The 14,161-nt window shown below is 35.1% G+C and overlaps 1 protein-coding gene across 9 annotated transcripts in view; it reads left to right on the plus strand.

The window, feature by feature from the left end:
- The window catches only part of LOC101724434 (ATP-binding cassette sub-family A member 6), a 60,502-nt gene that overhangs the window by 26,780 nt on the left and 19,561 nt on the right, over positions 1-14,161 (plus strand). For all 9 annotated transcript variants that reach the window (XM_021248597.2, XM_021248596.2, XM_021248595.2 and 6 more), the window contains 12 exons: positions 567-677; positions 1,211-1,386; positions 1,596-1,715; positions 1,949-2,087; positions 2,647-2,737; positions 4,009-4,148; positions 5,424-5,540; positions 6,674-6,857; positions 7,237-7,403; positions 9,867-10,000; positions 11,207-11,344; positions 13,678-13,785. In XM_021248597.2, coding sequence (XP_021104256.2) covers positions 567-677; positions 1,211-1,386; positions 1,596-1,715; positions 1,949-2,087; positions 2,647-2,737; positions 4,009-4,148; positions 5,424-5,540; positions 6,674-6,857; positions 7,237-7,403; positions 9,867-10,000; positions 11,207-11,344; positions 13,678-13,785 — 1,625 coding nt within the window. The remainder of the gene's footprint in view (positions 1-566; positions 678-1,210; positions 1,387-1,595; positions 1,716-1,948; positions 2,088-2,646; positions 2,738-4,008; positions 4,149-5,423; positions 5,541-6,673; positions 6,858-7,236; positions 7,404-9,866; positions 10,001-11,206; positions 11,345-13,677; positions 13,786-14,161) is intronic.

The following is a 14,161-nucleotide window of genomic DNA, read 5'->3' on the forward strand; positions in this document are numbered from 1 at the left end:
GGCCAGGAGCAGCGGGACAGAAGGTGGCCCAAATACCCTTTCCTCTGGGCTGGGAGCAGCGGGAAGGATGGTGACCAGGAAGCCCCTTCCTCTGGACCAGGAGCAGCGGGACTCAGTACCTTGGTCTGGTGGTCTGGTGTCCTCTGCGTCTGCATCTTTGTAGTGTGGAACCAGGTGGCTGCCTGTCTGCAGCGGGGTGACTCAGCGTCTTCCGCACAACTCAGGCCCTCGGTAGGGCTCGCACAAACCCGCCTGTCTGCAGCGGGCTGATTTGGTGTGTTCTGTGCAACCCAGGACCTCGGTAGGGCATGCACAGACCTCCCATTTTAGACTTCTAACCCTTTGGTCACTGTCTTGCACCAATAACATACTATTTTAATATATATATACATATTTCACCAATGTCAAGAATCAGTAGCACGTTGTCTAAGTTATTATAGTTCTTCAAGTGTTATTTTGTCAATTAGGACAATTTTGAATATTATGTAAAATATTGAGTAACTTAACTTCTGTATTTAGGACCAGCCTTATCTAATGCCTTCCTATTTATCTTATACTAAAAACAGGGTTACACTTTGACATATATGAAGGTCAAATCACAGCAATTTTGGGGCACAGTGGAGCTGGCAAATCTTCTTTACTAAACATTCTTAATGGATTGTCTGTTCCAACAGAAGGTAAGCAGAAAGAAATTTCTCGAAGGCAGGATATCTGATGATAGAATGATAGGTATGCTTCTCTCATTTTAAATTGAATGGCTTCAAAGAAATGGTTTTCTAAAGTTGTTTCCCAGAACTGTATGATTTTAAATATACAGTGGTGCCTTGGTTCATGAACTTAATTCGTTCCACCATTCTAGGGAAGATGGTCATGTTAGTGTTTATCCAAGGAAGATGGCTGTTGTGTCCATCACCTGAAGTGGTTTGTGAGTGGAAGCAAATTTTTGCTGAATGCTTCTGTTTGCAAATGGAATTGTTCTTGAACAAAAGTGTTCATGAACCAAAGTATTACTGTATTTCATTTTTCCTCAATTTTCATGAAAATCATCTTTATTCCATTAAGTGATATTATAGAAGAAATGTGCAATACTATAAATATACACTTATGTCAATCATAATTAGTAGTTAAATTTATAAAATTATCATTTTATATATTTGTGAAAAGTGTATTATCTTGCCAACATTAAATTATTTTTAACTTCTATTCTTAGGATCAGTTACTGTCTATAATAAAAACATCTCTGAAATACAAGACTTGGAAGAAATCAGAATGATGATTGGTATTTGTCCTCAATATAATGTGCAATTCGATATACTCACAGTGAAGGAAAACCTTAGTCTTTTTGCTAAAGTTAAAGGGATTCATCCACAGGAAGTGGAACAAAAGGTAGATGAGCATATTTGGATTATCTGAACTGTCAGTCATTTTCCAAGCTAAATCATGACCACAGCATTCTCTTCAGTGACTTATCTGGTTTTTTATGAATAAAACTTGGACAAGGAAGTCCTATAAAAAGTACATACTGCTTCAGTGGGCAGTTAAAATTGCATAATATGGATCATTTTGTATTTTAAGAATCATATTTTCTCATATAGGTACAACAAATTTTACTGGAATTGGACATGCAAAATATCCAGAATAACTTTGCTAAAGACTTAAGTGAAGGACAGAAAAGAAAGTTGACCTTTGGAATTGCCATTTTAGGAGAGCCTCGAGTAAGTATTATGCATACAGAGGAAAACAGATTTAATGTCAGTCATGACTTTGACCATTAAAAGTGGTAGAACTTTTATAGTAGTGTATCAGGAGAGAACTTGATATGTCTAACTATGAAGAAGAATTGGAGATAAGTAACTAAGTATTAATTGATTTGTATTATTTTCCATGGAATCATGTGGAAATACTTAATGTGGAAGAGACATATTTTGTATCTCCTTATCCTCTGTAGGTTTTGCTCTTAGATGAACCAACTGCTGGATTGGATCCTTTTTCAAGACATCAAGTGTGGAATTTCCTGAAGGAACATAGAGCACATCGCGTGATCCTCTTTAGTACTCAGTTTGTGGATGAGGCTGACATCCTAGCTGGTAATTGCTGGTTTTATCTCAGTGTTACAGTGGAAAATTTGGGAAATATAGATGCAAAGACTACTCGTAGGTTAAGAGCAATGCTCTCACCGTCTCAGTGTGCTATGGTCCATGGCAGTCTAGGGGGTGACAAGTCTAACCACACTGTGGAGTTCTTCCCTGGTTGTGCTTTTCCTGGGTTTTAATCACTAGTAAAACAATGTGATTTTTTTTCCAGATCAGCCATCAGTTTACTTAAACATCTGAACTTTCATTAATACATATTTGGCTGAAAAATAGCTAAGCATTCTTTAGTATCTATAGTAAAGGATGCACCCATGTAATCTGTGGTGGTTTTTTCTGCACAAAGTTTTGCAGGGTACTGAAATAGATTGGTGCTGATGAGCTCACAATGCAACAATTTCAATGTGTGTTTTAAATTTTAAAATGTGTAATAGATGCAGTTACACTGATTACAACACTTCTTTGGAATTCTGAGCTTTAATTTCTCATTTATATTTTCTAGAAAGAGAAGAAATGACTCCTAATATTTTTGCTCATTTCCTTCTTTTTTACTCAGATAGAAAAGTAATCTTTTCCAATGGCAGATTGAAGTGTGCGGGCTCTTCTGTATTTTTGAAGAGAAAATGGGGTCTTGGATATCATTTAAGGTAAAGACTTCAGGAAAAGACAGAATGTGTATGTTGTCAATAGTGGTATGTTAAAAAGATAGACAATTAAGAAAGAGAACTGGTCTCATACTTCATCTCTGTTATACTGGATTTATAAGTGTTTCCCAAACATATTTCTTACTTTCCAGCCTATTTTATCTTTATTAATGTTAGTGATGAGCAACATCACAACATGATAAGCCAAGCCTGACTCTTCATAGCAGGACCACTTCATGTCACTTTTCCAGGTTGCTTTTCTGTACAGCCTAAACTTTCTTCCTACTCTCCATTGTTCTCAATTTATCCATACAATCTTGTAGTATATTTTCATAGGGCTCAAAGGCAAATATTTTCACAAGCTAGTATCAACAGAGAATAAATTGTTTTCAAAGAGTGGTGAGATTTGTGTTTAACAAGAAACTGTATGTCCAGGCTAAAGAAGATTTTTAAAAAACAAAGCATGGATGTGGGCCAAATTTCTGTATTATCCCGTAATTTCTGATAGTTGTGATTATTTCCCTTAAAAGCCTATTCTGTCTCATGTTCTCATCTCCTTCTATTCTTATATGTGGTATATAGTTTTAATCACAAGAAGTCTTTGTGTTTTCAGTTTTTCTGACTATATCCAGTTTCTGTATATAAATAACATTTTTAAATTGGATTATTGTTAGTTACTCATTGTGTTAGCTTTTTACTGCTGTGACAAAGCCCCCAAGAAAATCAGCTTACAAGAGAAAGGATTTATTGTGGCTCCCACTTTCAGAGGTTTCAGCCTGTGGTTGCTTGGCTCCATTGTTTGTGGGCCTGTGGTGAAGCAGAACTCCCTGGTGGGGAGTGTGCAGGGGAGCAAAATTGATCACCTCCTGGTGGCCAGGAAGCAGAGCGTGATGGATCAAGGGGCTTGGGACAAAATACATGCTTCCATGACACTCTCCCAGCCACCTGTTTCTCTAACTAGGGCTGCCTCTCAACATTTCCACACCTCTCAATAGCTCATTCAGAATCCATCAATGAATTAACCCACTGATGAAGGTAAAGCTGTCATGATCCAATTGTCTTCCAAAGGCTTCACCTCTGAACACGGCTGCTGCGCTCATCAAGCCTTCCACACATTATCTTTGGGAGGACATTTCATAATGTCCTCCTAACCATAATACTCATTTTGCTTGTTTCACAAAACCCAAGTGAAGTAGTACTCAAAGTCTGTTTTATAAAAATAGTAGGCAGAATGGAGAAAATGCAAATGATTTGCCTTTTGTTTTAAATGTTAGTTTCTATAGGAATGAAATATGTGATCCAGAGCAAATAACATCCTTCATTAATTACCACATCCCTGATGCTAAATTGAAAACAGAAAACAAAGAAAAGCTTGTGTATACTTTGCCTTCAGAAAGGACAAATAAATTTCCAGGTAACTTGAATGTGAATACAAAGAAATAAAAGTTGAGATTAAATGTTCACATTGATTTATAATTTTCATTGTTTAATAGATTTGGATTTTGTCTTAGTTTGATTTATCAGAGAAGCAGAATGTGAGAGAAGGACTTGAGTGCACTGAATTTATTTGGTAATTGATCCCTGGATTCACTAGCAATCAACAAAGAGACAGGGGAGGGAAGGAAGATGGGGAAGTTTGCATTATTCAGCAGCTTATTGTGGTGGGAGATTTAAGTAAAATGGGACTAAGGGGGAATAAAAGACTAAGTAAGTGTTCTCAGAGTTCTGTCATGGAGGGAAGGGGTCACTTACTGCTCTCGATCCATCACTGGTTAAGGGATATACCCAGGAACATTAACTTTTTAGCCTGCTGTTTTATTCTGAACGTGAACTTAATAAACTTGTAAGCCTGTAATTTCAGCACTATGGCAGGCTGAGACAGGAGGATTGAAAGTTTGAGCCCAACCAGGTAGTTTAGTGACTTAGCAAGACTGCCTCCACATTAAAAATAAAGAAAAGGCTGGATTTGTAGCTCAGTGTTGTGTGCAAAGGCCTTGGGCTCAATCTCCAGTATAGAAACTGCACATATATATATGGGATATGAATAGCATTTGGACTTTCAGGAGTTAAGTGTGAATAGGATGTGACAAATTAAAGGTAAATAAAACTTTGGAGCCATATATGCATGTGAAGAGGGATATGATAAAATGACTGTGCTTTGTTGGTTTTATTTATATTTGTTTAATAAATATTATAGCGTTCTGCCCGTTGTTTGAGATGACTCAATAGATGTGGAAGAAACCGATGATATGGGAGGGGAAAGGAAGTCTTTGATGGGCTCAGAAGGGATGGGTAGAAGGCAGAACTTAAGGGTATAAGCTTTATTAGAAGCAGCCGCATGTCTTGCACCATACAGACCCAGCATGTGGGTCGAGGTACACATGGACTTTTAGAGTGGAGATGAGATGAAAAGATGATGGTATTTCTGATCCTCATATTTTCCCCAAAGACTAGGAAATTCATAATCTAAAAATAGGAGGTGGAGTTAGCTAATTTGAAGAAAGAATTTGAAAGTCACTTCAGAGAGTGAGAACATTCTAATGAAGTTTTGCTTTTGATTACTGTGACGTTGCAAAGACAAAATTTTCTGTACAGTGTTATGCTTCGTCTTTCACATAAGTGTTGACTTACTGGGCTTAGTAATTGATATTATTTTCTTAAATGTGTAAATTCCTGTCTTTTGTTTTAGACCTCTTCAGGGATCTTGATAAGTATTCTGGCCAGGGTATGATGAGTTATGATATCTCCATGTCAACCCTGAAAGAAGTCTTCATGAATGTGGAGGGAAAACTGACTACCAAGCAAGGTAAAACCAGTTGTATAATTCACAAAAATCAATTTCCAAATCATCATGTGTCCATTCATTATTTATAATTTCTTAGGTATGATTCACACTAAGGAATATGATTCACTCCAAATTTGACTTTGATGTTTGGGAGGGGCTTGACATCATCAGTAGGTCTAAGCACACATCCCTTCTTGGAATCTACCAAATTCCTTTTTGGAAACTATCTTCTCCCTGTTTTAGCAGATTTTTCCTATCTTCAAGTGCTCACTCCTTGGACTTTCTGAGGCTGTGGAAGTTCTTAGAGGCATGAGTTTCTTATAAAAATTGATCTTAGATTGTTAATACAAAAAATCCATTAAGGCATAAATGGAGAGGATATTAGTATTTTAATGAGTGATAATAATAAAAGCTGTCATTTTTGGAGTTCTGCTAGATACTTTGATAAATATATTACTATATATTGATATTCACTTGTGACAGTACCTTCCTTCAGTAAATACCTTTTCCAACAAGTGTCATTGGCTTCATTTTATAGCTGGGAAAACCAGAGCTAAGATCCAAATCATGTTGCCTATGTAAGTTATGAATGTGGGATTCATTTGCAGGTCTGTTTGTTTCAGAAATAATGATTTTTTGCCTGCAATACTAGGTTATTGATACCTCAGTAGTACGTATTTGGACATTAATGATTAACTATTCCTAAGGAGAATGTTTTTGAAACCCCTTAGAATATTGTTACATTGAGACTTTTCCTTTCTAAAAGGCATAGAAAAAAACACCCTTTGTCTGAATTCTTCTTTGGTATGAATTTAGTACACTTTCTCGCTGAGCTTATAGAATTTGAACACTATTATGTTTCTTATACTTTCTGAATTGTAATCACAGATATTTTTATGGTTATAATACAAAAATTTTTAATTTAAAAGTTTTAATAGGTATCACCATTCACAATTATAAGACATAACATAATATAAAGAAAATATTAAAGCAGTGGTGAGCTCTAAACTTAATCAATACTAAAAATTTCTGTTTAAAAGATTCCTTTGAATCTGGTTATAAGCATAAAATCAAATGTAAAATAATTTTTAATATTTAAAAATATCTATGGTGCCACAGGATGCCATTACTAATATGTGTGTATGTGCACATAGAATTGGAACATGTAGAAATGGTGAACGACTCAGAAAGCCCCAATGAAGTAGAGCCAGCTTGCTCTTCTCTCCATGAAGTACAGACACCTGTGGGTGACATGGACCTTTGGAGCATGCAGGTCTGTGCAATAGCACGGCTTCGTTTCTTAAAGTTAATACGTGGAAGAAAAACACTTTTGACCCTGTGAGTACTGTGATTTTGTTAGATGGTGAGATTCAAAAGATCTTCAAGCCAGAAGAGATTTAAAACTAGAATACAGTACCCAGAATTTGTACCAGAGGACAGATAAATGAAAAAATTGATTTCACTGATAGCAGGAACACCTGTTTGTTAGCCCTGATTGGGCTTCTGCATGCAGGTGTGTTTATTGTTAACAGTTTGCTATTTTGTTTTTGTAGTAATTCCTTTTAATCCCATGTAGCATGTTGGATATGACTTTAAGAATTTTAATAACTAGAAGTGTAGTTCGTATAAAGTAGATTTTATGCTAAAACTATTACGAGGTGTCAGATTGAAGAAATAAAATTGCTGTAGATTCATAAAGTAATTTTTTATTGTTTAGGCTATTGATATTTGGAATGGCTTTATTCCCTTTGATTATGGAAAAAATAGCATATTCTATGATAGTGCAAACTGTCGACTGGGAATTTAAAACAGAATTGTATTTCCTGTCTCCTGGACAACTTCCTCAGGACCTCCGTACCAGCCTGTTGATCATCAATCACACAGGTGAACAGAAAACCAGAAATAGATTATTTTCAATGTTAAATAGCACATGTTGAGGGAAAAACAAGTTGCAAAAGAATAAAATGTAGATTTATAGAAAACAGCTTATGAGAAACTGTGCATATTTTCTCTGATTTTGGAGATCTCAGGGATGGTGGGGAGTAAGAAAGAAGGAACTCAGGCCACTATACAATCTCTACCTGATAATGCTACACTATTATACGAAAGAGAAATAAACCTCTATCTTAACTGGACCACTTTATTTTCAACTTCTTTGCTACAATGATAGTCTAATCTATACCATAGATATTATAACCACTGATTGACATCTAAGTTTTCCTTTCTACAATCCATGAACCTCTGTGAAGTAACAGGATTCAGGAAGGCTCTTTATCTTGTTATCCCAAAGAATGGGTAATTGAATATTTTATGACTATTTAATTGACTTGAAAGAGAAGTTTTGTTTCTACCTAAGACATTTATAAAAATGCACAGTAGGATTTCTCTTTTGATGAGTTCCTTGTCCTTTCAGTTTTTCACATGTATATGTGATACTCGGTTGTAGATGTCTCTTATTTAATCAAACATGGCATAATATTTTCATTTCTATTTCTTGTTATGCTTATTGTTTTTCATTTGGGTTTTTGGAAAGTAGATTTCCCTGCTGCCTTAAAACTGAAAGTCTTGCTAATTGCACATTCATTTCCAAGATTTAGATTGTTTCTTTACCTTTCAGCTTGTCTCATGGTATTGTTGGTTTGTTTGTTCGTTTTTTACTCTCTAGTTACAGTGAGGACAATGAACTTGAATTCTCTCATAGTTTTTTTTATACTCATTTGTTCAGTATTTTGAGATCGAAGTTTGAGGATTCTGTGCCATCTTGGTCCTCTTTTCTCAAAATCTAATGATTTTTTTTTCTTATTTTTGGTACCAGGGAACGAACTTGGGACCTTGAGCTTGTAAGGCAGGAGGTGGGAACACGGAGCTAAATCCTGGCCCTCAAAATCTAATGATTTTTTTTGTTTCTGAGCATGAAAATAATTTATTGATTAGACATTTGATTTATTCAAGCAGTAGGCCTACTGAACACAGCTATGGAATAGGAAAAAAATTCCATCCCGCACCTGTATCATTTCAAATTTCCTGGGGACAGTTTATGCATTCTGTATTATAGCCTCACCCTCAAACATCCACATGTGCTTGATGTGGATTGACCTTTTAATAAAAGGATGTGAGAAGCTTTGTGTACACCCAAGTTGGCAAGTATTATTAGTGATATGACTTTCAGAACCATTATTATTGATTGGTAAAATGTTTGTCTTTTCATTTGAGAATTCCCGTTTGGGTGAATACAAGTCACCGTTATTTTACCCTGTGATGGAGATGGAGTGGCATGTGTAGTTGATGCAGAGTACATGGATAACTTATTTTCTATGTGTATGTCCATTGAACCTGGGGGAAATCCTAATGTGTCTTAAGTTTAGTCCTATTTGTCCAATTCCAGAGCCTACTTTGTACATACTCAGAATGAACTCTCATTTCAAAAGCTGTGAGAGAGAAAGAGTTTTTCTTTACATTTTTCCATTCCATATTTCCCTGATTATTATCTGGAGTTACTTCAGGTCTTGCCCTGCTGATTGTTTCACAAAGTGCCTCTTAGAAAGTAGAAATGAGATTCTTACCTGGCGGAAAAGTGCAGCTGTTGTCACTCACTGAGTGAGGCATGGAGGGGACCTGACTATTCAGCTTGTTCCAGATGTAGAGACTCTGACTATGGCTTCAGAGCCATAAGTCACTCCCTTGCATTAATCCACTCTGAGTTTTGGTATCTTTTGGAAATTTACCTTTGTAGTTATTTGCTCCTGTGTGCTCTAGGCTGAGTTTTTCTCAGCTCTTATTTCACTCTGAATTTCATGTACTTTCTTCTTTAGATAGACATAAAAATTTTGGTTTGATGGCAGCATCATTTTCACTTTCCATTTTCTAAGAAAAATATATTTATGAAACATATACATATGCAATATACATTCATATATATAAAATAAAGTAAAATATATTTGTGTATTGTACATATATATTTATTTTCCTATTATCTGAAAGAATAGAGAGGAGAGTGTTATCATCAGGATTAAAAATGTGAAGTAATCCTCATATAATTATTGTATTTCTATAATTATCATTTCAAATAATAATGGCCATAAAATAGAATTACCTTGTTTAAATGATCACATGTTAGCTTGCATTAAACGTAAGTATAAATGTAATTCATCATATCATAAGATTTGCAGAATAGAAAATGGTAGAGTTAGCGATTTTTTTCTTCATGGACTATTATAATTGCGATGTCCGTGGAAACATTTGTATAATATAAATATCAACTTAGAATTATGTATGGGCTCATTAGAAAAAATATTGGCACATATTTTCTTGTTTTTATGTGGTCTTCTGTTATTGACTTTGTACTAGAATCAGATATTGAAGACTTTGTACAATCACTGAAGCATCAAAATATACTTCTGGAAGTAGATGACTTCGAAAACAGAAATGGCACTGAAAGCCTCTCGTACAATGGAGCTATCATAGTTTCTGGTAGACCAAAGGTGTGTTTGTCTCTTGTTTTTTGCTTTTATGACCACACACACACACAGAACACATTAAAATATTTCTACATTTTAACTGGTTTCAAAACTGCAGAAAATCAGCCTAGAACTGCAGAAAGTCAGCCTAGCTTGTATATAGCAACCTGATTCAGAAAATCATTTTGAGGCCATATTGAATAGGCTGAAGCTTAAATACATTTTTGTGAAACATTTTCTATCTTTTTTTGAATTAGATCTTTTTTAAATTTGAAAGAAGTGAATTTAACTATATTTGATCTCAATAAACTATTACAGCTTATAAATGCAATTATGAATTTAAAGAGTCCTATTTAATTGCTAACTACCTGAATGTTTTTATACATTGAGAAAATATAGTAAATAATATGACATTCACATGAAACTTCTGAGAGGAAAGTATTCTCCATGTGTCACCTTATTTCAAGTTGTTTAAAAGTGTCCAAGACATAGAGATGCATCTAGGAAAAAACTATTCAAAATACATTCTAATCTCAAGTTGATCTTATTTACATTACATTAAAAGTGAAGGGCTATTACATAAAACTACCTCTTCACTTATTGCTACAAGGGAAATAAAAAAATAGAACAAACCTTTGAAGATGTATCATGAAACTCAATTTTGCCTAAACTAAATATATTATGAAAAATGTAATAAAATTGTGTCACCTGTGGAAAACTACTTTGGTAGGTGTCTTCTACCATATTTACTATGTGAACTACTGGTAATATGTAAACAATATTGAACCTCTTGAATGTATGGATATTTTTATGAACATTATAGATACATTATTTTAGAAAGCATACAGATTCTTCAGCGGCAGGCTAACTATGCATACATTAGAGACTCCATGTTTATCTTCTATCTAGAAGATCAGCATTCCTTTGTTTGCTTACCATAGGAACAAAATGATATAAAATTAGTAATACTAATACTAATTTGTATTAAGTGGATGCTGACTCTGTAATATCAACTGTACATGGCCTGATATATATAATCTCTTTAAAACCATATTACAACCCATTTAGTATCTTCTTTCACACATGATTCACCTGAAGCTCAGCAAATGTAGTTAGCTTGAAGATGGACACATAGCTAGAATGTGGCACTCTTAGAATCTTATGTATAAAAACCTTCCTTTTGTGTTTCAAACATTTAGAATTAACATCACTTGTTTTATTGGTTTTTAGGATTATAGATTTTCACTTGTGTGCAATACCAAGAGACTGCACTGTTTTCCCATCCTTACTAATATTATCAGCAATGGGCTACTTCGAATGTTTAATCAAACACAGTATATTCGCATTGAGAGAAGTCCATTTTCTTTGGCAAGTATTAAACTTACTGATTCTGAACAATTAAAAATTTCACAAGTACCTTATATTTGCTCTCTTTAGCTTTTGGATATTCAAAGTTGAATGTTAATCCTAAAATTATTATTGTGTCTTGACATTTTAAACAGTGATAAAATTTTTTCTTGCGAATAGAATCCTTCTGGGCTAGTACTCTTCAATATTGTGTCATATTCTTCTAAGGGATGTTCTAAGAAGTTTATATACATACTTGATTGTGAAAGCGTGTGTGTGTGTGTGTGCATACACCACTGACTGAATGGGTAGAAGATTGAAATTTGCCACTCCTGGGGCTGTTTGTTACCTGATTCATCCCTTTACCTACCTATACTTATACTGCATTGAAAGGATATCAGATACAGGCTGCATTTTTGGGATTCTGGCTACAATCTGGCTTTTTCCAGCTAGACAATAGCAAAGAGTGATGGGATACAGAAGAGCAGAGGGGCCCTCCGCACCGGGTTCCAGTCATATCATCCCCTTCCTTTTTGTCCCTCTAGCTCAGGTATATGATGGTGGCTTTCAAGTTCATCATGATTGTTGCATGAGCTTCACCCATGTAACCATTTCATTATTCTGTTTTTAAGTTTATTAGGTGATCATTTTCTAGTTGATACCAAGGGGGTTATCTCAAAGTTGACTACAAATATTTCACACCAGAACCTTGGAAGAGCAGGAAGCAAGATTAAAAATGGATCTGTCAAAAGGGAAGCCCTTTTTGTGACACGTGTCAAATTCAGTTTCGGCTTCATTGTATCAGTGGTGTTGGTAGTATGTGCAAGTGCAGATTTTTTGCATGTAAGGGAGAAAATAGGGCTGGAATATACTTGAGAGGTCAGTGATAGATATATACACCTCTGAGTTGAAGCATGACTGACCATGTGATGAGAGAGAGCACAGATGGTTCAGAATAAAATGGTGTCTGAAGGGACCTCTCCAGAAAGTGGAACCAGCAGGTACCAGAAAGAGAGTTTTTATTTCTTCTTGGTTTTTAGTTTTCCCATATCATTGCCTGTTTATTCCAGATCAAAATGGACCAAGGTTCCATAGCTACTCTCTTAGGCACTGCCCATTGCAGTGGCACACACCTTTGTTCTTATAATGACAGTAACTCATTTTACCACTTAGACAAAAAGTTATATCGACTCAAAACTCTTAAATAAAATTTGAGAGTTTACAGTTATTTCAAGACAAATTTGTGTTGCTTTCCTATAATGTGAGCTGGTTCTGTACACTGCTTGGGCTTGGGCCCAGCCTGAGGCAGACAGTGATTTAAATTTTATCTCCTTGAAGTTGGACTCAACAGAATCAAGTTTCCTTTTTAGCTCTATACCACACAGTACCTCTAACCACCCACATATCACTCTCTAGTTTGCAGAAAAAGACATGCTGTATGGGCCTGACTTATCTCTTAAACAAAAGTCCTAACTTCTGAATTATTATTTTTTATCCTAGTAAAAACATATAACAAAATTCACTGTCACAACCATTTATCAGAGTAGAAGTCATATATTTAACTTGTGAGGTGGATCTCCAGAGTTTGTTCATCTTATAGAAGTAAAACTGTACTCATTAAACAATTCTATTTCCCTCATACTTCTCCTGCTGGTAACCACGGACTCACATTTTCCTTCCAGAAATTTGACCTCTTTAGCTATCTTACATAAGTGGAATCATATAATACTTGTCTTTTTTGATTGGTCTATTTCACTTATCATAATGTCCTCCAGGTTCATCGGTGTTGTAGCACGTGACAGAATTTTTTTTTACTTTTAAAAACTGAGTAATATCTTATTGTATGTAAATATACACCATGTTTTGTTTATTCATTCATCCACTGATGAACACTGGGTTGTTTCTACCTCCTAACTGTTGTGAGTGATGATGCTATGAACATGGATGTGCAGATAGCTTTCAAGCTGGGTGTGGTAACACACAACTGTAATCTCAGCACTGGGAAGACTGAGGCAGGAGGATTGCTGCAAATGCAAGGCCAGCATGCGTTACTTAGTAAGTTCAAGGCCAGCCTGAACTACTCAGTGAGATCTTGCCTCAAACAAACCAACGCCAAAAATCTATATTTTCAGATCTTTTGGATATATACCCAAAAGTATGTTCTGAATTATTTTTGACATTTCCTTGTTCTTTGAATTGAAGCCTCATGTTAAATAAGAAATCATTTCTTCTTATAGCTGTTGATGAACTATATGTATACTTTGAATTTTCTAAGTTCCAAAAGCATATTATTTATAATTATTAGTATTGCATTTAAAATATTCACTAGTTTAAAGTCCCTTTTATATTTGCAGAACACCTTTATAGACTGGACTGGGCTGCCAGAAAGTTCTTCTTTCTTATTTTTTGTTGTATGCAGCATTTCTCCTTACATCGCCATGAGCAGTGTCAGTGATTACAAAGTAAGAAAAAGGTGGAGGGTGGGGGAGAAGAAGAAAAGAATCTTCAGGAATTTCAGTAATTGTATTTTTAATGCTATGTGTTAAAAACACTTTCCTCTGAGAAAAATACTTAAATATATTTATAATTTGAATAACACAGTTAAGCATTATTTCTTTTTTGATTCATGTACACACGTTTATAATTTAAATTTTAAGTTTTTATCAGTACGTGTTTGCAGTACACAATGTTTGCACCACTTGTATGGAGTTGGTACATGTATATAACACATCTTAATTCCTTTTTTCATCTCCTTCCCTTCCCTTTTCTCTATCTCCCTCCATCTCTTTCTCCCTCTTCCCATTTGAGAAAAAGCTATCTCCTTACTTTCTATTATCT

The sequence above is a fragment of the Heterocephalus glaber genome, unplaced genomic scaffold, assembly GCF_053883595.1.
Source record: "Heterocephalus glaber isolate CG9 unplaced genomic scaffold, H.glaber_assembly_v1.0 deba00000937, whole genome shotgun sequence".
NCBI lineage: Eukaryota > Metazoa > Chordata > Mammalia > Rodentia > Bathyergidae > Heterocephalus > Heterocephalus glaber.